This window comes from Nerophis lumbriciformis, linkage group LG07 (genome assembly GCF_033978685.3).
Source record: "Nerophis lumbriciformis linkage group LG07, RoL_Nlum_v2.1, whole genome shotgun sequence".
Taxonomy (NCBI): domain Eukaryota; kingdom Metazoa; phylum Chordata; class Actinopteri; order Syngnathiformes; family Syngnathidae; genus Nerophis; species Nerophis lumbriciformis.
In genome coordinates, this window is record NC_084554.2 from 54,270,542 (window position 1) to 54,295,000 (window position 24,459).

Genomic DNA, 24,459 nt, shown 5'->3' on the forward strand with positions numbered 1-24,459 from the left:
AATCAATGTCGGGTTCTGACGTTGATTTGACCGTTGAAATTTAGTCATTTCCGAACCGATATTCTACAACACAAATACAACGTTAAATCAACATACCCTTTGACAACATTTAATCAATGTCGGGTTTTGACGTTGATTTGACATTGAATTGTGGTCATTTCCTAACCAATATTCTACAACACAAATACAACGTTGAAACAACATGCTTTTTGACAACGTTTAATCAATGTCAGGTTCTGACGTTGATTTGACCGTTGAATTTTGGTCATTTCCCAACCAATATTCTACAACACAAATACAACGTTGAAACAACATGCTTTTTGACTATGTTTAATCAATGTTGGGTTCTGACATTGATTTGACCATTGAAATTTAGTCATTTCTGAACCAATATTCTACAACACAAATACAACGTTGAAACAACATGCTTTTTGACGACGTTTAATCAATGTTGTTTTCTGACGTGGATTTGACATTGAAATGTAGTCATTTCTGAACCAAAATTCTACAACACAACGTTGAAACAACATGCTTTTTAACGTTTATTCAATGTCAGGTTGTGACGTTGATTTGACCATTGAATTTTAGTTATTTCCGAAGAAATATTCTACAACACAAATACAACGTTGAAACAACATGCTTTTTGACAACATTTAATCAATGTTGGGTTCTGACGTTGATTTGACCATTGAAATGTGGTAATTTCCCAACCAATATTCTACAACACAAATACAACGTTGAAACAACATGCCCTCTGACGACGTTTAATCAATGTCAGGTTCTGATGTTGATTTGACATTGAATTTTGGTCATTTCCCAACCAATATTCTACAACACAAATACAACGTTGAAACAACATGCTTTTTGATGACGTTTAGTCAATGTGGGGTTCTGACATGGATTTGACATTGAAATGTAGTCATTTCTGAACCAAAATTCTACAACACAAGGTTGAAACAACATGCTTTTTAACGTTTATTCAATGTCAGGTTGTGACGTTGATTTGACCATTGAATTTTAGTTATTTCCAAAGAAATATTCTACAACACAAATACAACGTTGAAACAACATGCCCTCTGACGACGTTTAATCAATGTCAGGTTGTGACGTTGATTTGACCGTTGAATTTTGGTCAATTCTCAACCAATTGTATACAACACAAATACATTGTAACAACATGCTTTTTGACAATGTTTAATCAATGTTGAGTTCTGACATTGATTTGACCATTGAAATTTAGTCATTTCCGAACCAATATTCTACAACACAAATACAACGTTGAAACAACATGCTTAATGACGACATTTAATCAATGTCAGGTTCTGACGTTGATTTGACATTGAAATTTAGTCATTTCTGAACCAAAAATCTACAACACAACGTTGAAACAACATGCTTTTTGACAACGTTTAATCAATGTTGGGTTCTAAAATTGATTTGACCATTGAAATGTGGTCATATCCCAACCAATTTTAGACAACACAAATACAACATTGAAACAACATGCTTAATGACGACATTTAATCAATGTTGGGTTCTGACGTTGATTTGACATTGAAATGTGGTAATTTTTCAACCAACATTCTACAACACAAATACAACGTTGAAACAACAAGCCCTCTGACAACGTTTAATCAATGTCAGGTTGTGACGTTGATTTGGTCGTTGAATTTTGGTCAATTCTCAACCGATTTTATACAACACAAATACATTGAAACAACATGCTTTTTGACAATGTTTAATCAATGTTGAGTTCTGACATTGAAATTTTGTCATTTCCGAACCAATATTCTACAACTCAAATACAACGTTGAAACAACATGCTTTTTGACAACATTTAATCAATGTTGGGTTCTGACGTTGATTTGACATTGAAATTTAGTCATTTCTGAACCAAAATTCTACAACACAACGTTGAAACAACATGCTTTTTGACAACGTTTAATCAATGTTGGGTTCTAAAATTGATTTGACCATTGAAATGTGGTAATTTTCCAACCAATATTCTACAACACAAATACAACGTTGAAACAACATGCCCTCTAACGACGTTTAATCAATGTCAGGTTCTGATGTTGATTTGAAAATGAAATTTGGTCATTTTCCAACCAATATTCTACAACACAAATACAACGTTGGAACAACATGCTTTTTGACGACGTTTAATCAATGTCGGGTTCTGACGTTGATTTGACCATTGAAATGTGGTCATTTTCCAACCAATATTCTACAACACAAATACAACGTTGAAACAACATGCTTTTTGACGACGTTTAATCAATGTTGGGCTCTGACGTGGATTTGACATTGAAATTTAGTCATTTCTGAACGAAAATTCTACAACACAACGTTGAAACAACATGCTTTTTAACGTTTATTCAATGTCAGGTTGTGACGTTGATTTGACCATTGAATTTTAGTTATTTCCAACCAATATTGTACAACACAAATACAACGTTGAAACAACATGCTTTTTGATGACGTTTAATCAATGTTGGGTTCTGACGTGGATTTGACATTGAAATTTAGTCATTTCTGAACCAAAATTCTACAACACAACGTTGAAACAACGTGCTTGTTAACGTTTATTCAATGTCAGGTTCTGATGTTGATTTGACATTGAAATTTGGTCATTTTCCAACCAATATTTTACAACACAAATACAACGTTGAAACAACATGCTTTTTGTTTATCCAATGTCAGGTTGTGACGTTGATTTGACCATTGAATTTTAGTTATTTCCAAAGAAATATTCTACAACACAAATACAACGTTGAAACAACATGCTTTTTGACAACATTTAATCAATGTTGGGTTCTAAATTTGATTAAACATTGAAATTTGGTAATTTCCCAACCAATATTCCACAACACAAATACAACGTTGAAACAACATGCTTAATGACGCCATTTAATCAATGTCGGGTTCTGACGTTGATTTGACCGTTGAATTTTGGTCAATTCTCAACCAATATTCTACAACACAAATACAATGTTGAAACAACATGCTTTTTGACGATGTTTAATCAATGTTGAGTTCTGACATTGATTTGACCATTGAAATTTAGTCATTTCCGAACCAATATTCTACAACACAAATACAACGTTGAAACAACATGCCCTCTGACGACGTTTAATCAATGTTGGGTTCTGACGTTGATTTGACATTGAATTTTGGTCATTTCCCAACCAATATTCTACAACACATATACGTTGAAACAACATGCTTTTTGATGACGTTTAATCAATGTCGGGTTCTGATGTTGATTTGACGTTGAAATGTGGTCATTTCCCAACCAATATTCTACAACTCAAATACAACGTTGAAACAACATGCTTTTTGACGATGTTTGATCAATGTTGGGTTCTGACGTTGATTTGACCGTTGAAATTTACTCATTTCCGAACAAATATTGTACAACACAAATACAACGTTAAATCAACATACCTTTTGACAACGTTTAATCAATGTCGGGTTTTGACGTTGATTTGACATTGAATTTTGGTCATTTCCTAGCCAATATTCTACAACACAAATACAACGTTGAAACGACATCCTTTTTGACAGTGTTTAATCAATGTCAGGTAGTGACGTTGATTTGACCGTTGAATTTTGGTCAATTCTCAACCAATATTCTACAACACAAATACAACGTTGAAACAACATGCTTTTTGACAATGTTTAATCAATATTGAGTTCTGACGTTGATTTGACCATTGAAATTTAGTCATTTCCGAACAAATATTGTACAACACAAATACAACGTTAAATTAACATACCCTTTGACAACATTTAATCAATGTCGGGTTTTGACGTTGATTTGACATTGAATTTTGGTCATTTCCTAGCCAATATTCTACAACACAAATACAACGTTGAAACAACATGCTTTTTGACGACGTTTAATCAATGTCGGGTTCTGATGTTGATTTGACGTTGAAATGTGATCATTTCCCAACCAATATTCTACAACACAAATACGTTGAAACAACATTCTTTTTGACGATGTTTAATCAATGTCGGGTTGTGACGTTGATTTGACCGTTGAAATTTTGTCATTTCCGAACAAATATTGTACAACACAAATACAACGTTAAATCAACATACCTTTTGACAACGTTTAATCAATGTCGGGTTCTGACGTTGATTTGACATTGAAATTTGGTCATTTTCCAACCAATATTCTACAACACAAATACAACGTTGAAACAACATGCTTTTGACGACGTTTAATCAATGTCGGGTTCTGACGTGGATTTGACATTGAAATTTAGTCATTTCTGAACCAAAATTCTACAACACAACGTAGAAACAACATGCTTTTTAACGTTTATTCAATGTCAGGTTGTGACGTTGATTTGACCATTGAATTTTAGTTATTTCCAACCAATATTGTACAACACAAATACAACGTTGAAACAACATGCTTTTTGATGACGTTTAATCAATGTTGGGTTCTGACGTGGATTTGACATTGAAATTTAGTCATTTCTGAACCAAAATTCTACAACACAACGTTGAAACAACGTGCTTGTTAACGTTTATTCAATGTCAGGTTCTGATGTTGATTTGACATTGAAATTTGGTCATTTTCCAACCAATATTTTACAACACAAATACAACGTTGAAACAACATGCTTTTTGTTTATCCAATGTCAGGTTGTGACGTTGATTTGACCATTGAATTTTAGTTATTTCCAAAGAAATATTCTACAACACAAATACAACGTTGAAACAACATGCTTTTTGACAACATTTAATCAATGTTGGGTTCTAAATTTGATTAAACATTGAAATTTGGTAATTTCCCAACCAATATTCCACAACACAAATACAACGTTGAAACAACATGCTTAATGACGCCATTTAATCAATGTCGGGTTCTGACGTTGATTTGACCGTTGAATTTTGGTCAATTCTCAACCAATATTCTACAACACAAATACAACGTTGAAACAACATGCTTTTTGACAACATTTAATCAATGTTGGGTTCTAAATTTGATTTGACCATTGAAATTTGGTCATTTCCCAACCAATATTCTACAACACAAATACAACGTTGAAACAACATGCCCTCTGACGACGTTTAATCAATGTCAGGTTCTGATGTTGATTTGACATTGAATTTTGGTCATTTCCCAACCAATATTCTACAACACAAATACGTTGAAACAACATTATTTTTGACGACGTTTAATCAATGTCGGGTTCTGATGTTGATTTGACGTTGAAATGTGGTCATTTCCCAACCAAAATTCTACCACACAAATACAACGTAGAAACAACATTCTTTTTGACGATGTTTAATCAATGTCGGGTTGTGACGTTGATTTGACCGTTGACATTTTGTCATTTCCGAACAAATATTGTACAACACAAATACAACGTTAAATCAACATACCCTTTGACAACGTTTAATCAATGTCGGGTTTTGACGTTGATTTGACATTGAATTTTGGTCATTTCCTAACCAATATTCTACAACACAAATACAACGTTAAATCAACATACCCTTTGACAACGTTTAATCAATGTTGGGTTCTGACGTTGATTTGACATTGAATTTTGGTCATTTCCTAACCAATATTCTACAACACAAATACAACGTTAAATCAACATACCCTTTGACAACGTTTAATCAATGTTGGGTTCTGACGTTGATTTGACATTGAATTTTGGTCATTTCCCAACCAACACACGTGGATCCAACGTTAGACATCGACGTTGTCACAATTTACAAATACAACTATTTTGCGACGTTGTTTCAAAGTCAGTTTTAAAGGACATCGATGTCTCGTGCCTGCTGGGCAAAAGTATCTCTCGCTCACACACACACACACACACACACACACACACACACACACACACACTCACACATGATTCAGCTATTGACCGACTTTATATTGACCCTTGCTGGATAAATAGCAGGTGTGGTCCAGGAAAGACAATCCCAGCAGTGCTGAGTGGGAACTTTGGCCACTTCAAATACTTCATTACCAAAACAGTACTTGCCATTCCAATAATGAGCTGTAAGAGGCTGGGAATGATATTATGACAGCCAGTCATTTTTTTGTTATGACTAATCGCCCCAATAAGTGCGAGTTGACACCCACTCCTTGGCAGTTTTAAAGCCCGGCTTGGGACCGACCCTGCACACGGGTGACTATGATTTAGTGTGCACACACAGTTAATAGCTGAGGTGGGGGATGGGGCTCGGGAGGGTTTAAAAGTGCAATCGGTGTGGTCATGATGGAGCATTCAGACAGCTGCTGAGTGCTTAGTCACTCCAGGATGTCGGAGTGAAGAGAATCAGAGGTGTCACGTACAGATGCGGACCTGCTGAACTCAAGTCCGCGGACAGTCCAAAAAGCGTGTTAGATACGTTGATATGGTTTCCACTATCCACTGGGACTTCTTGCCACGGGGCCAGATCACCAAAGAGATCCTTCGTCAAATCATTCAGTATTCAGTAGACGAGAGTTGTGGCAGGACGACTGGTTTCCTGCATCAGCTTGACAATACCCTGAGCGTCCAAAATGTTCCTGGCTGAGACGAACAAGACAATGTTTTTTTTTTTCTGTTGTTGCTGTATTTCAAAGGGAGTGTGAAAACAGAGCTGCCGTGGATCCGGGAAGAAGAATCCTTCCAGCTGGGAATCGTGTGTTTGACTCCGAGGGAGAACTTTCTTCAAGAAGGAAAACTTGTAGTTTTTTTGGTCCTGATACAGTTGCACATTTCCATTCTGAATAATCACGTATTGTGTCTACTGGGGCTGCTTGCAGACTCAGTGATATTAACCAGGCAACTCCCGAATAAATAGAGGAGCACGTGGGGCTGTACCTTAGAGCGTAAGGGGGAAACTGTAACTGAGTGCGCAGCCCAATACGTCTCTCCTCATGAGTAAAATTCAACTCTGTCTCTGCTTGATTCCTTCTTCTTGTCTTGCGTAATAGATAGTTCGGTGTTTGAACCTGACAGAAGGTCGGCGGGCCAAATGAACAACTTTGGCGGGCCGGATGTAGCCCACGGGCCTCCAGTTGAATAAAGATGCATTATGCCTTCATCATGGTTCTCGCCCGGAAAAGGGTGGAGTGCCATCTCCGGGGTTGGGGAGGAGATCTTGCCCCAAGTGGAGGAGTTCAAGTACCTCGGAGTCTTGTTCACGAGTGAGGGGGCAGTACGTCTGGATTGGCAGACCGGGGTGGTGGTTCCTCTCTTTAAAAAGGGGAACCGGAGGGTGTGTTCTAATTATCGTGGGATCACACTCCTCAGCCTTCCCGGTAAGGTCTATTCAGGTGTACTGGAGAGGAGGCTACGCCGGATAGTCAAACCTCGGATTCAGGAGGAACAGTGTGGTTTTCGTCCTGGTCGTGGAACTGTGGACCAGCTCTATACTCTCGGCAGGGTACTTGAGGGTGCATGGGAGTTTGCCCAACCAGTCTACATGTGCTTTGTAGACTTGGAGAAGGCATTCGACCGTGTCCCTCTGGAAGTCTTGTGGGGGGTGCTCAGAGAGTATGGGGTTTCGGACTGTCTGATTGTGGCGGTCCGCTCCCTGTATAATCAGTGTCAGAGCTTGGTTCGCATTGCCGGCAGTAAATCGGACACGTTTCCGGTGAAGGTTGGACTCCGCCAAGGCTGCCCTTTGTCACCGATTCTGTTCATAACTTTTATGGACATAATTTCTAGGCGCAGTCAAAGTGTTGAGGGGATCTGGTTTGGTGGCTGCAGGATTAGGTTTCTGCTTTTTGCAGATGATGTGGTCCTGATGGCTTCATCTGGCCAGGATCTTCAGCTCTCACTGGATCGGTTCGCAGCTGAGTGTGAAGCGACTGGGATGAGAATCAGCACCTCCAAGTCCGAGTCCATGGTTCTCGCCCGGAAAAGGGTGGAGTGCCATCTCCGGGGTTGGGGAGGAGATCTTGCCCCAAGTGGAGGAGTTCAAGTACCTCGGAGTCTTGTTCACGAGTGAGGGAAGAGTGGATGGTGAGATCAACAGGCGGATCGGTGCGCCGTCTTCAGTAATGCGGACGCTGTATCGATCCGTTGTGGTGAAGAAGGAGCTGAGCCGGAAGGCAAAGCTCTCAATTTACCGCTCGATCTACGTTCCCATCCTCACCTATGGTCATGAGCTTTGGGTTATGACCGAAAGGACAAGATCACGGGTACAATGAGTTCCCTCCGCCGTGTGGCGGGGCTCTCCCTTAGAGATAGGGTGAGAAGCTCTGCCATCCGGGAGGAGCTCAAAGTAAAGCCGCTGCTCCTCCACATAGAGAGGAGCCAGATGAGGCTGTTCGGGCATCTGGTCAGGATGCCACCCGAACGCCTCCCTAGGGAGGTGTTTAGGGCACGTCCGACCGGTAGGAGGCCGCGGGGAAGACCCAGGACACGTTGGGAAGACTATGTCTCCCGGCTGGCCTGGGAACGCCTCGGGGTCCCACAGGAAGAGCTGGACGAAGTGGCTGGGGAGAGGGAAGTCTGGGCTTCCCTGCTTAGGCTCCTGCCCCCGCGACCCGACCTCGGATAAGCAGAAGAAGATGGATGGATGGATATGCCTTCATCAAGATAAAAATATGATGGAACATTCGAAACACATTTTAGGAGGTCTATGAAGACCTTAGTCATCCTTAGTTTTGGCACAGTTGTCTCGTCACAACATATCAATTAAATATTTTGCTTCCTTCCTCTAACTTCATGTTCTGGGTTTCAATAAAACCTGACTGATAGCTGAATTTCATTGACAGACATCAGATACGTATTCCGACTCCCGGACTACAATAAAAAAAAAAAAGCAATCAGGTCCGGCTTATGGACTCGGTGAGCCCCCACACATCAAAGATTGTACTGCATTACCAGCAGAGTGAGAGATTGAGGTCGTGGTTCTGGACCAGATAAAGTGCGAGGGCAGATGACAGAGATAAGAGTCGGTGGCTGCTATCGGAGCGAGCAGCAAGTGGTTCCAAAACCTAAACCTGCTACTTTTATCTATAATGGCCAATCAGTGGCTTTGGAAGTCACCCAGATCCACTGGGAGTGGGAGAGGCTCAGATGGAGCGGCACGAGCTTAAACCTCGACACAAAGTTGACGTGGTGACTTTAAAGGACAGGTGGGCTCTGACTTTAATACCTAGAAACAAGAAGCGAGGTGTGCACATGTGGTTAGAGTACATAACTTTGATGTGCCTTTGGCTGTTGGCAGGGAGCCTTTTTAGTGGCAGTTGTCTCAGATAAATTGGATTAGATCAAAAGTCCTTCTAGAAAAGACACCTTCCACACACACAAGCACTGTAATGACCACCCACAGACCTGCTAGGACTTGGCACAGGTGGACAAGTCATTACACATGCTGACATAGTTCTCAACCCTGTGTACTTTCCTGAATAACAATTCATCTGTAGGCTTCATCAGTTCATGCTCATAGACTTAGATTGGTCACATCTAGTCTTAGACTTGGATTGGTCACATCTAGTCTTAGACTTAGATTGGTCACATCTAGTCTTAGACTTAGATTGGTCACATCTAGTCTTAGACTTAGATTGGTCACATCTAGTCTTAGACTTAGATTGGTCACATCTAGTCTTAGACTTAGATCGGTCACATCTAGTCTTAGACTTTGATTGGTCACATCTAGTCTTAGACTTAGATTGGTCATATCTTGTCTTAGACTTAGATTGGTCAGATCTAGCCTTAGACTTAGCTCGGTTAGATCTAGCCTTAGATTTAGATTGGTCACATCTAGTCTTAGACTTCGATTGGTCAGATTGAGTCTTAAACTTAGATTGGTCACAGCTAGTCTTAGACTGAGATTGGTCACATCTAGTCTTAGATTTGTATGGTCACACGAAGTCTTAGATTTGTATGGTTACATCTAGTCCTAGACTTAGATTGGTCACATCTAGTCTTAGACTTAGATTGGTCACATCTAGTCTTGGACTTAGATTGGTCAGATATAATCTTAGCCTCAGATTGGTCAAATCTAGTCTTAAAATCAGATTGGTCAGATATAGTCTTAGCTTAGATCGGTTAGATATAGTCTTAGACTTAGATCGGTCAGATCTAGTCTTAGACTTAGATTGGTCACATCTAGTCTTAGACTTAGATTGGTCACGTCTAGTCTTAGACTTAGATTGGTCACATCTAGTCTTAGACTTAGATTGGTCACATCTAGTCTTAGACTTCGGTTGGTCACATCGAGTCTTAGACTTAGATTGGTCACAGCTAGTCTTAGACTGAGATTGGTCACATCTAGTCCTAGACTTAGATTGGTCACATCTAGTCTTAGACTTGGATTGGTCACATCTAATCTTAGACTCAGATTGGTCAAATCTAGTCTTAAAATCAGATTGGTCAGATCTAGTCTTGGACTTAGATTGGTCAGATCTGTAATTATACTTGGATTGGTCACATTTAGTCTTAGACTTAGATTGGTCACATCTAGTCTTAGACTTAGATTGGTCACATCTAGTCTTAGACTTAGATCGGTCACATCTAGTCTTAGACTTAGATCGGTCACATCTAGTCTTAGACTTAGATCGGTCGCATCTAGTCTTAGCCTTAGATCGGTCACATCTAGTCTTAGACTTAGATCGGTCGCATCTAGTCTTAGACTTAGATCGGTCGCATCTAGTCTTAGACTTAGATTGGTCACATCTAGTCTTAGACTTAGATCGGTCACATCTAGTCTTAGACTTAGATTGGTCACATCTAGTCTTAGACTTAGATCGGTCGCAACTAGTCTTAGACTTAGATTGGTCAGATCTAGTCTTAGACTTAGATTGGTCAGATCTAGCCTTAGACTTCGATTGGTCACATCAAGTCTTAGACTCAGATTGGTCACAGCTAGTCTTAGACTTGGATTGGTCAGATCTAGCCTTAGACTTCGATTGGTCACATCGAGTCTTAGACTTAGATTGGTCACAGCTAGTCTTAAACTGAGAGTGGTCACATCTAGTCTTAGACTGGTATTGTCACATCTAGTCCTAGACTTAGATTGGTCACATCTAGTCTTAGACTTAGATTGGTCAGATCTAATCTTAGACTCAGATTGGTCAAATCTAGTCTTAAAATCAGATTGGTCAGATCTAGTCTTGGACTTAGATTGGTCAGATCTGGTATTAGACTTGGATTGATCACATCTAGTCTTAGACTTAGATTGGTCACATCTAGCCTTAGACGTAGATTGGTCAGATCTAGTCTTGGACTTAGATCGGTCAGATATAGTCTTAGCTTAGATCGGTTAGATATAGTCTTAGACTTAGATCAGTCAGATATAGTGTTAGACTTAAATTGGTCACATCTAGTCTTAGACTTAGAATGGTGAGATCTAGTCATAGACTTAGATTGGTCAGATCTAGCCTTGGACTTAGATTGGTCATATCGAGCATCAGACTTAGATTGGTCAGATCTAGCCTTATACTTATATTGGTCAGATCTAGCCTTAGACTTAGATTGGTCATATCTAGCCTTAGACTTAGATTGGTCATATCTAGCCTTGGACTTAGATTGGTCATATTAAGCCTCAAGACTTAGATTAGGTTAGGTTAGATTGAGTCTTAGACATAGATTGGTCAGAGCGAGTCTTAGACTTAGATTGGTCACATTTAGTCTTAAACTTAGATTGGTCAGATCTAGTCTAGCGGCATTGTGCCAAGACCCCAAATATTTATACTCCAAAACCAGGAGCTTGTGCTTGGGCAAGTTGGTATCACCCTATCATATATACAAATATATATATATATTAGAGATGCGCGGATAGGCAATTTATTTCATCCGCAACCGCGTCAGAAAGTCGTCAACCATCCGCCATCCACCCGATGTAACGTTTGATCAGAACTGCACCCGCCCGCCATCCGCCCGTTGTTATATATCTAATATTAATTAAAAAAAAAAAAAGGGTGAAAACTACGCGAATTGCACCTTGTGCAGACAAGATTTTTCGATCGGACACGGAGGAATTAGCGATGTAAAAGACCACGTTGGGACAAAAAAACACAAGTCTAATGCCGTTGCTAGCGATACAAGTGGAAAACTTTCAACGTTTTTCGTCGCCCAAACAGATTCTTTGGATGTGATAAATGCCGAAGTTTTATTTACGGAGGCAATAATTGAGCATGGACTTCCAATCGCACTGGCTGATCACATGGGACAGTTAATAATGTAATGCAACCTTTAAAAATCATTACGCGGTGATCGCGGTCCCAAAAATAAACTTTTCTTGCATGATAATGTCCAGAAAAATTCGCTTTATATTACTATAGAGTCCTTTTAACGAATGAGTTTGATGGTTTATCACAAACCTTAAATGAAAGAAGTCCTTTGTTCTCCTGCACCATGCAAGCGCTTTGGCCTTGCTTCGTGTTTGGTGCGCAATCCTGTCGGCTGTATTTCACAGCACGACATACTGTTAAAAGTGTTTATACTATTTATGCTTTCAAGTCCAAGTTGAAGAAATCTTGTTAAATGTTGACAGCATAACTACCAAAATACAGAAGTATGTCCTTAATATTTTTGCAGTGCTATTTCTGTTGAAAAGTTCAAATGATTACATTAGAGATGTGATGTGCCACTTTTCAAGTGTCTGATGGCTTCAATTAATTTTCATTCATTTTTCATATTTTGAATTCTTTTGAAAGGCTTACAAAAAAAACTACATTTGAATTGTAATTCCATGCTATTGACAGGACTATTAATTTTAATGAAGTTAGCTTACCATGTTTACAGTATGATCATTGTGATAGAAATGTGAATTTTAGGCACAGAATATTTTTTACAATTGAACAAGGCAGTAGATTATACAAGCTTGGACAGAAAGTTAATAATGACACCAATTTTTTTTTTAATGGAATTGTTTAGTACTGTTTTACCATTTGTTTACTGTAAAAAGTGTTTATACTTTCAATTAACAAATTGAAGTCTTGTGAAAGGTTGACAGGATAACTGGCATTAACTGTCAAAATAATTTCAAACTATTGAAGTTAGCTTACAGAATAAACATGTCAATCAACCCATATGATTTTTGCTGTAATATTTTTGTTTTGAAAAGTCACTGTGACTGATAGAAAAGTGATGGTTTTAGCAACATTTTAACCTGTCTGAATGCTAATAATCATTTTGCGTCAGGGGGGCGAAGCCCTGAACCCTCCACCAGGACTTTGTCCTGGACCTACCGGGGCCTGCGGCCCTTGGACCCTGGCTACTAGGTTTTTCTGATTTAAAAGTTGGCAGGTATGGTGAGGTTATAAAGCTTTTGCCTGTTAAAGAAAGGAGACTGATCCAATGCAGCACAGACTTGCACGTGCCACGCTGTCACGACCCAGACGCACACCAGTGCGCAATCATATGGGAGCCGCGCTGAGCGCACCTCCAAGCGCGTCTCGCTGCCGGCGGCGGCCGGGTATGGGCCCGACGCTCCAGCGCCATCCATTTTCAGGGCTAGTTGATTCGGCAGGTGGGTTGTTACACACTCCTTAGCGGGTTCCGACTTCCATGGCCACCGTCCTGCTGTCTATATCAACCAGGGTGAGCCCCACCCCTTTCGTGAGCGCACTGCGCGCGGAGTGACCCCTGTTACGCGCCCCCGGCCACGGGGGTGGCGGGCAGGTAAGCTGCTTACCTGCTGCGCGTGACGCCGGCCGCGGCGAAGGCGGACGAGGCGGGGTGTCGGTGCGGTGGGCGCGGTGGTGACCCTGGACGTGCGTCGGGCCCTTCTCGCGGATCGCCTCAGCTACGGCTCCCGGTGGGGCCCTCTCGGGGGAAGGGGCCTCGGTCCCGGACCCCGGCGAGGCGTCCCTTCTCCGCTCCGTAAAAGTGTCCATCTCTTTTTCTTTTTTTTTCTTCTGTTGTGGCATATGCTGCAGGTGCCTGCTCGTTTTTCGTATGTGGGTAACAACATTTAACTATGTATATATATTTACCAATTGGTTTAACTGCCACCCGCAAAAAAAAAAAAAAAATCTAATTAATCCGCCCGACCCGACCACCGCGCGGATAAAATCTTATTTTTTTTAATTTCATCCGCCCGATGCGCGGTTTCTCTATAGCCAAGAACTATGCAGTGGACACTTAGTGTAATACTTCAAAATATATGCAGGTAGAAACAGCAAACAACAAAGACTGGAGGATATTATCTCTTAGTTGTAAAAGATTAGTGAAGGGCAGAGAATGAATGTGGATAATTACAAAGTAATTACATTCATTATTGCAAGTCAGACTTCATCTTGAATCCAGTTATGAAGTGGAGGACATGCACAGAGCATGCTAGCATGGCAATGACAAATGTGGCTGCCAAGGTCGTGAATAAGAGCGGGAAGGGAATATTTGTGACTTTTCAGTTGGGAAATCAATCAATCAATCAATCAATCAATCAATCAATCTGGCTGCACAAGCAGCACTACCAATAATACTTTGATGTGGGACTTCACTGCCAGGGTTTCTTCTCATTTGCATCTCCGGTGGGACGACGCTTAGTTTGTCTGCACTTCATTGAATTGACGCAGTAACTCAGAGAAACATTTCATTAGGACACTTTAATAGTCACAACTCCTGCTGGCCCACACAGTCTGTGAACACTTTGACAAAACATCACAATAAATGTTCTATTAGGGAGGTTCCAGTCCGGGATTTATGATGACGATTCCCACGTCCATCATACGTGAGCCGATACCAATACTGATACAGATCACATGTATTTACTGAGTCTTAGACTTAGATTGGTCACATCTAGTCTTAGACTTACATTGGTCACCACTAGTCCTATTCTTACATTGGTCACATTTAGTCCTAGTCTTAGACTTAGATTGGTCACATCTAATCTTAGACTTAGATTGGTCACATCTAATCTTAGACTTAGATTGGTCACATCTACTCTTAGTCTTAGACTTAGATTGGTCACATCTAGTCTTAGACTTACATTGGTCACATCTAGTCCTAGTCTTAGATTGGTCACATCTAGTCTTAGACTGGTCACATTTAGTCCTAGACTTAGATTGGTCACATCTACTCTTAGTCTTAGACTTAGATTGGTCACATCTAGTCTTAGACTGGTCACATTTAGTCCTAGACTTAGATTGGTCACATCTACTCTTAGTCTTAGACTTAGATTGGTCACATCTAGTCTTAGACTTACATTGGTCACATCTAGTCCTAGTCTTAGATTGGTCACATCTAGTCTTAGACTGGTCACATTTAGTCCTAGACTTAGATTGGTCACATCTAGTCTTAGACTTAGATTGGTCACATCTAGTCGTAGACTGGTCACATTTAGTCCTAGACTTAGATTGGTCACCACTAGTCCTAGACTTGCATTGGTCACATCTAGTCTTAGACTTAGATTGGTCACATCTAATCTTAGACTTAGATTGGTCACATCTACTCTTAGTCTTAGACTTAGATTGGTCACATCTAGTCTTAGACTTAGATTGGTCACATCTACTCTTAGTCTTAGACTTAGATTGGTCACATCTAGTCTTAGACTTACATAGGTCACATCTAGTCCTAGACTTAGATTTGTCACATCTAATCTTAGACTGGTCACATTTAGTCCGAGACTTAGATTGGTCACATCTAGTCCTAGACTTAGATTGGTCACACTAGTCTTAGACTTAGATTGGTCACAACTAGTCCTAACCTTAGATTGCTCAAATCTAGTCTTAGACTGGTCACATCTAGTCTTAGACTTAGATTGGTCACATCTAGTCTTAGTCTTAGATTGGTCACATCTAGTCTTAGACTTAGATTGGTTACATCTAGTCTTGGACTTAGATTGGTCACAACTAGTCCTAACCTTAGATTGCTCAAATCTAGTCTTAGACTGGTCACATCTAGTCTTAGACTTAGATTGGTCACATCTAGTCTTAGACTTAGATTGGAAACATCTAGTCTTAGACTTAGCTTGGTCGCATCTAGTCTTAGACTTAGATTGGTCACATCTAGTCTTAGACTTAGATTGGAAACATCGAGTCTTAGACTTAGCTTGGTCACATCTAGTCTTAGACTTAGATTGGTCACATCTAGTCTTAGACTTAGATTGGAAACATCTAGTCTTAGACTTAGCTTGGTCGCATCTAGTCTTAGACTTAGCGTGGTCACATCTGGTCTTAGAATTATATTGGTCACATCTACTCTTCGACTTAGATTGTTACATATAGTCTTACACTTAGATTGGTCACATCTAGTCTTAGACTTAGATTGGTCACATCTAGTCTTCGACTTAGATTGGTCACATCTAGTCTTCGACTTAGATTGTTACATCTAGTCTTAGACTTAGATTGTTACATCTAGTCTTAGACTTAGATTGTTACATCTAGACTTAGACTTAGATTGGTCACATCTAGTCTTAGACTTAGATTGGAAACATCTAGTCTTAGACTTAGCTTGGTCACATCTAGTCTTAGACTTAGCGTGGTCACATCTGGTCTTAGAATTATATTGGTCACATCTAGTCTTTGACTTAGATTGGTCACATCTAGTCTTCGACTTAGATTGGTAACATCTAGTCTTCAACTTAGATTGTTATCTAGTCTTAGACTTAGATTGGTCACATCTAGTCTTCGACTTAGATTGTTACATCTAGTCTTGGACTTAGATTGGTCACATCTAGTCTTAGACTTAGATTGGTTACATCTAGTCTTGGACATAGATTGATCAGATCTAGTCTTAGACTTAGATTGGTTACATCTAGTCTTGGACTTAGATTGGTCAGATCTAGTCTTAGACTTAGATGGGTTACATCTAGTCTTAGACTTAGATTGGTCAGATCCAGCCTTAGACTTAGATTGGTCAGATCTAGCCTTAGACTTAGATTGATCACATCTAGTCTTAGACTTAGATTGCTCAGATCTAGCTTTAGACTTAGATTGGTCACATCTAATCTTAGACTCAGATTGGTCACATCTAGTCTTAGACTTAGACCTAATAACACTTTACCAATAATAACACACTGTTAAACACGTTCTAATACGAGTGTTTGATCTAAACAAAGTTGATAAGACAAGAACTAAACAAAATCAGAAACTACTTAAATCATTTTCATATCAATCATGGCTCAGGAACACTTCCGAAAACCACGGTCAGTAACTACAGTTGGTCGCCACGTCTGTAAGTGCATGTTAAAACTCTCCTATGCAAAGCCAAAGCCATTTATCAACAACACCCAGAAACATATGTTGCCATCCAAGCAACGTCTTAAGGTTGCTACCAAATAAACAAAAATCTCTCTCCTCGGGAAAAGTTTCCATAACTCTCAGGTTGAACTCAGAGAAGGATTGTGTCCTAACGTTAGTTCTAAGTCTGAACGGGCCTTGAAGTCCTCGACAGCAGCCAGATGGTCACTGCACGTAATTGGATCCCTCAGGCGGTACTGCATCAAAAAGCGACATCGGCGTGTAAAGGATATCACCACATGGGCTCAGGAACACTTCCGAAAACCACTGTCAGTAACTACAGTTGGTCGCCACATCTGTAAGTGCAAGTTAAAACTCTCCTATGCAAAGCCAAAGCCATTTTATCAACAACACCCAGAAACGCCGCAACATATGTTGCCATCCAAGCAACGTCTTAAGGTTGCGACCAAAAAAACAAAAATCTCTCTCCTCGGGAAAAGTTTCCATAACTCTCAGGTTGAACTCAGAGAAGGATTGTGTCCTAACGTTAGTTCTAAGTCTGAACGGGCCTTGAAGTCCTCGACAGCAGCCAGATGGTCACTGCACGTAATCGGATCCCTCAGGCGGTACTGCATCAAAAAGCGACATCCGCGTGTAAAGGATATCACCACACGGGCTCAGGAACACTTCCGAAAACCACTGTCGGTAACTACAGTTGGTCGCCACATCTGTAAGTGCAAAGTTAAAACTCTCCTATGCAAAGCCAAAGCCATTTTATCAACAACACCCAGAAACGCCGCAACATATGTTGCCATCCAAGCAACGTCTTAAGGTTGCTCCCAAAAAATCAAAAATCTCTCTCCTCGGGAAAAGTTTCCGTAACTCTCAGGTTGAACTCAGAGAAGGATTGTGTCCTAACGTTAGTTCTAAGTCTGAATGGGCCTTGAAGTCCTAAAGAGCAGCCAGATGGTTTCACTTGAGAGGACGTCAATAGGAGTGAGTGACAGGGAATGAAGGTCACGTGTCCACCTTGCATGACTGAGCACCTCAGCGGTGTCTCACCTCCCTTTCCTTGTCTCGCATCCGACTTCACACTCCGGAGTCGGAACGTCGGCATTCTCGATACGCACGACGTGGTCTTGACGGACAGCCCGTCAAGACCTACACGTGTTACACATTTTTTATGTGCTCCCACTTTGACCAGAAAAAGTTTTTGACGGACAGATTCCAAACAATAGTCAGGGTGATATCGAATCACTTGTTTCCTTTTCCCATTTCTGACATTTCCTAAACCTTTCATCCAAATGCGCCCATTCCCTTTTTGACTTGTGTTGCTATACAAATATTTCAGTTGTTTTTATCCTTCTTTGTGGGGACATTGTTGATTGTCACGTCATGTTCGGATGTACATTAGGGACGCCTTCTCTGCTCCACAGTAAGTCTTTGCTGTCGTCCAGCATTCTGTTTTTGTTTACTTTGTAGCCAGTTCAGTTTTAGTTTTTATTGTGCATAGCCTTCCCTAAGCTTCAAAGCCTTTTCTTAGGGGCACTCACCTTTTGTTTATTTTTGGTTTAAGCATTAGACACCTTTTTGCAATTGTTGGATATGACTTTAAAGCATAACCAAGCATGCATCACTATAGCTCTTGTCTCAAAGTAGGTGTACTGTCACCACCTGTCACATCACACCCTGACTTATTTGGACTTTTTTGCTGTTTTCCTGTGTGTAGTGTTTTAGTTCTTGTCTTGCGCTCCTATTTTGGTGGCTTTTTCCTCTTTTTTTGGTATTTTCCTGTAGCAGTTTCATGTCTCCCTTTGAGCGATATTTCCCCGCATCTACTTTGTTTTAGCAATCAAGAATATTTCAGTTGTTTTTATCCTTCTTTGTGGGGACATTGTTGATTGTCATGTCATGTTCGGATGTACTTTGTGGACGCCGTCTTTGCTCCACAGTAAGTCTTTGCTGTTGTCCAGCATTCCGTTTTTGTTGACTTTGTAGCCAGTTCAGTTTTATTTTCGTTCTGCATAGCCTTCCCTAAGCTTCAATGCCTTTTCTTAGGGGCACTCACCTTTTGTTTATTTTTGGTTTAAGCATTAGACACCTTTTTACCTGCACCCTGCCTACCGCTGTTTCTGACATCTACAAAGCAACCTACTGATATGAAAGAGTATTACATGGTAACTCTGCCGAGCTCTAGACAGCACCGACACTCAACAACAACGCATCATTTGCAGACTATAATTGATTGACGATGTTAAAGGGGGCCCTATTTTGCCCAGGTCTGATATAGATCAACTCCAGCCAAATGAAATAGAGGAAATAATTTAGAGACTTGGAATATGGAAGTGACGCCAAGGCCATGATGACCACGGACCTGGGTGGTGATGCACTTCCACCAGGTGGTGTGTACGTGTGTGAGACAACGTGGAAGACATGACATTCGGAATAGAAGCCACTCACTCGATCTCAGCGCCGACGGCGTGACCTCGATCTCGCCGTCGGTCTGGTAGGGCTGGAAGGCCGAGGCGGAGCTCAGCTGGCCGACGACGTACGGTTCTGGACTCTGCGTTCCCGTGGAGCTGGCGCTGGTACCGTCACCTCCATTGTGAGGGTCCTGCTCTTCAAAGACGGCCACCAACTGAGGAGAGGAACAAGAGGAAAATGACTTGAGCTCTTATTTCCTACAAAGTGTTCTTCTAATTGATCTCCAAACGGTGATTAAGTAAAGGAACAATTCCGAAATGGAGGATAAACAAATCAGCAGAAATAATTCTGAGCAGAATTCTTGAAGCAGAATCATCCATGAAACCCATCCATCCATCCATCCATCCATCCATCCATCCATCCATCCATCCATCCATCTTCTTCCGCTTATCCGAGGTCGGGTCGCGGGGGCAGCAGCCTAAGCAGGGAAGCCCAGACTTCCCTCTCCCCAGCCACTTCATCCAGCTCTTCCTGTGGGACCCCGAGGCGTTCCCAGGCCAGCCGGGAGACATAGTCTTCCCAACGTGTCCTGGGTCTTCCCCGCGGCCTCCTACCGGTCGGGCGTGCCCTAAACACCTCCCTAGGGAGACGTTCGGGTGGCATCCTGACCAGATGCCCGAACCACCTCATCTGGCTCCTCTCGATGTGGAGGAGCAGCGGCTTTACTTTGAGCTCCCCCCGGATGACAGAGCTTCTCACCCTATCTCTAAGGGAGAGCCCCGCCACCCGGCGGAGGAAACTAATTTTGGCCGCTTGTACCCGTGATCTTGTCCTTTCGGTCATAACCCAAAGCTCATGACCATAGGTGAGGATGGGAACGTAGATCGACCGGTAAATTGAGAGCTTTGCCTTCCGGCTCGGCTCCTTCTTCACCACAACGGATCGATACAGCGTCCGCATTACTGAAGACGCCGCACCGATCCGCCTGTCGATCTCACGATCCACTCTTCCCTCACTCGTGAACAAGACTCCGAGGTACTTGAACTCCTCCACTTGGGGCAAGATCTCCTCCCCAACCCGGAGATGGCACTCCACCCTTTTCCGGGCGAGAACCATGGACTCGGACTTGGAGGTGCTGATTCTCATCCCAGTCGCTTCACACTCGGCTGCGAACCGATCCAGTGAGAGCTGAAGATCCTGGCCAGATGAAGCCATCAGGACCACATCATCTGCAAAAAGCAGAGACCTAATCCTGCAGCCACCAAACCAGATCCCCTCAACGCCTTGACTGCGCCTAGAAATTCTGTCCATAAAAGTTATGAACAGAATCGGTGACAAAGGGCAGCCTTGGCGGAGTCCAACCCTCACTGGAAACGTGTCCGACTTACTGCCGGCAATGCGGCCCAAGCTCTGGCACTGATCATACAGGGAGCGGACCACCACAATCAGACAGTCCGATACCCCATACTCTCTGAGCACTCCCCACAGGACTTCCCGAGGGACACGGTCGAATGCCTTCTCCAAGTCCACAAAACACATGTAGACTGGTTGGGCAAACTCCCATGCACCCTCAAGGACCCTGCCGAGAGTATAGAGCTGGTCCACAGTTCCACGACCAGGACGAAAACCACACTGTTCCTCCTGAATCCGAGGTTCGACTATCCGGCGTAGCCTCCTCTCCAGTACACCTGAATAGACCTTACCGGGAAGGCTGAGGAGTGTGATCCCACGATAGTTAGAACACACCCTCCGGTTCCCCTTCTTAAAGAGAGGAACCACCACCCCGGTCTGCCAATCCAGTGGTACCGCCCCCGATGTCCACGCGATGCTGCAGAGTCTTGTCAACCAAGACAGCCCCACAGCATCCAGAGCCTTAAGGAACTCCGGCCGGATCTCATCCACCCCCGGGGCCTTGCCACCGAGGAGCTTTTTAACTACCTCAGCAACCTCAGCCCCAGAAATAGGAGAGCCCACCACAGACTCCCCAGGCACTGCTTCCTCATAGGAAGACGTGTTGGTGGGATTGAGGAGGTCTTCGAAGTATTCCCTCCACCGATCCACAACATCCGCAGTCGAGGTCAGCAGAACACCATCCTCGCCATACACGGTGTTGATAGTGCACTGCTTCCCCTTCCTGAGGCGGCGGATGGTGGTCCAGAATCGCTTCGAAGCCGTCCGGAAGTCGTTTTCCATGGCCTCACCGAACTCCTCCCATGTCCGAGTTTTTGCCTCTGCGACCGCTGAAGCCGCCATGAAACCCAATAAAATAATTGTCATGTTCAAGCTGTGCTTTGTTCAGATCCTGCTCTGTATTAAATACAATCCTCGTCATGCAGATTCACCACAACTCATCACACCACTAATTCATCAAAATAACATGTATATAAAGTTAATGTACCCATGATTGTCACACACCCACATCTCAATTCTCTGCATTTGACCCTTCCCCCTAGTTCTACCCCCTCGGAGGTAAGGGGAGCAGTGAGCAGCAGTGGTGGCCGCGCCCAGGAATAATTTTTGGTGATTCAACCCCCAATTCCAACCCTTGATGCCGAGTGCCAAGCAGGGGTCCCATTTTTATAGTCTTTGGTATGACTCGGCCGGCGTATGAACTCACAACCTACACATATGAGATAATAAGTAAACATGTTGTCCTTTCAGTAGACTTTTGCTAAAATTCAGCCATCATTTTTGTCGATTGTTCCTAAAATGATGTTTTCATGTTCAGTTTAAACATTTTCATTTCAGGTGTACAATACACAGTTATTCAAAATCTACAGAAAAGTCCTTCAAAAGGCTTATATATATATATATATATTTTTTTTATTTATTTTTTTTTTAATTAAATCAATTCAACACAATTCTCAAAAATTAATTGGTATAAAATGTACGGTAAAAACTTTTCTAAAGAATTATAAAAACTCCTGGCTGCTGACATGTGATGAATAAGCACGGAAAGGTCCTAATTAAAATGTATTTGAATTTCCTTACATTTTTTTGGAAAATTATGAATCGATTTAGAATCGGAATAAATAAGAATTGCAGGATTTTTTTTTCGGCTCCCCTATAAACCTGCGACTGCGATAAGCCTTATCTGATCAAATGGCCTTCAAGTGTACATTTAATCTGCTCATCAATGGGATCAGACTCTTACTGTGTACATGGACCCTGAAAAAACATATGATTATTACGTACATTTTCATGCATTACACCTTAAATCGGAATACTTTAGTTTGACACACATTGTGACAACACTGGAAAACTTGAGTAAAACTTCTCAGAGGGTGAGACAACTTCTGGAAATGGCCAAAAGGTATAGATGTGTGTGTCCAAGTTAAAGGAAACATCCTCCGATGGATTTATTTCAATCTTTGCAAGCTGGGTAACGTTTGCCGGGGTCTGGAACAACATGGCACACTCACAACTATCAGAAATCCAGCCAATATCACATATGTGTCATGAGACATGCGAATATAAATCAAATACACAGAGGACGTAAGTAAAATAAATTAAAATAACTCCAATATAGCTACAGACGAGGTATAATGATGCAATATGTACATACTGCCTAAATAGCATGTGCATTCACGCACAGTATAAAAAGTTTGGTGGACAATATGAAACAAAGAAGGAGTGGCATAAAACCCGACCCCCGACTTAGCCAAAGAAGAGTGTGGAAGTGGTTTAGCCAGTCAGCCTTGAAGACCTCCTACTATAAAAATGTCAATCAGTGTGTGTGTGATGAAGATGTGATGATGATGATGATGATGACGACAAGGCAGCAGAAGAAAAAATTGCCCCCAGAGGTGTCTTAACCGTCCAGCCAATGAATAATTAGTGGAGTAATCAAGCCTCGGTTTGCTTCGTTCCCGGGCTTATTTAGCAACTCAATGAGTTCTCCGTCTGCCAGCTGTCCATTAAAGAATCTTGATGGTGTCCTGGTGATGTTTACTTCGTCTTTAAACGTTCAAAAATGTGCCCAAATAGTGTTGTCAAGTTCCCATCTCCTCAAGGGACAACATTAAGGTGGATTAGTCGCCACAATTACCAGGAAAATAAACACGTAACTGTTCATAATGGAGTCGATACAATATGTAACATGAAGGTCTTTAAAGGAAACAAGTGTAAGTAAATACGTATGTCATTAAGAAAACTACGCATGTCTTAGATGAGATCTTTAGCACTTTTTAAAGTAAATGTTGTCAAGTTCCCATCTCCTCAAGGGACAACATTAAGGTGGATTAGTTGCCACCATTCCCAGGAAAAAAAACACATAACTGTTCATAATGGAGTCGATACAATATGTAACATGAAGGTCTTTAAAGGAAACAAGTGTAAGTAAATACATATGTCATTAAGAAAACTACGCATGTCTTAGATGAGATCTTTAGCACTTTTTAAAGTAAATGTTGTCAAGTTCCCATCTCCTCAAGGGACAACATTAAGGTGGATTAGTCGCCACAATTACCAGGAAAATAAACACGTAACTGTTCATAATGGAGTCGATACAATATGTAACATGAAGGTCTTTAAAGGAAACAGGTGTAAGTAAATACGTATGTCATTAAGAAAACTACGCAGGTCTTAGATGAGATCTTTAGCACTTTTTAAAGTAAATGTTGTCAGGTTCAAACACTGATGACATCTGTTAAACAAGACAAGAAGCAAGGAATCATGCAGAGAGAGACGTTTCGGGCTGTACTCTAGTTACAGAAACAACCTATGCTCTATTTATTTTGGGAGGTCCCTGGTTACACCACTGAGGCCGCCTCTAAAAAGGAGTGGCCACGCATTTCATGCAAAGCAGCTTCCAGTACGCACAATACGTGACGGAATGTGCCGGGGCCTTGTGATCGCCTCGTGTCTGCTTCGTCTGCGTGCTGTCGTCTTATCTTCGTTGAGGTCCTTGAAGTCCTTGGCTGTTAGTGGGCTAA

General features: G+C 41.6%; 1 protein-coding gene across 1 annotated transcript in view; it reads right to left on the reverse strand.

Moving 5' to 3' along the window:
- Positions 1-24,459, reverse strand: part of LOC133609344 (partitioning defective 3 homolog) — a 963,929-nt gene that overhangs the window by 689,234 nt on the left and 250,236 nt on the right. The window contains exon 3 of the mRNA XM_061964873.2: positions 19,562-19,739. Coding sequence (XP_061820857.1) covers positions 19,562-19,739 — 178 coding nt within the window. The remainder of the gene's footprint in view (positions 1-19,561; positions 19,740-24,459) is intronic.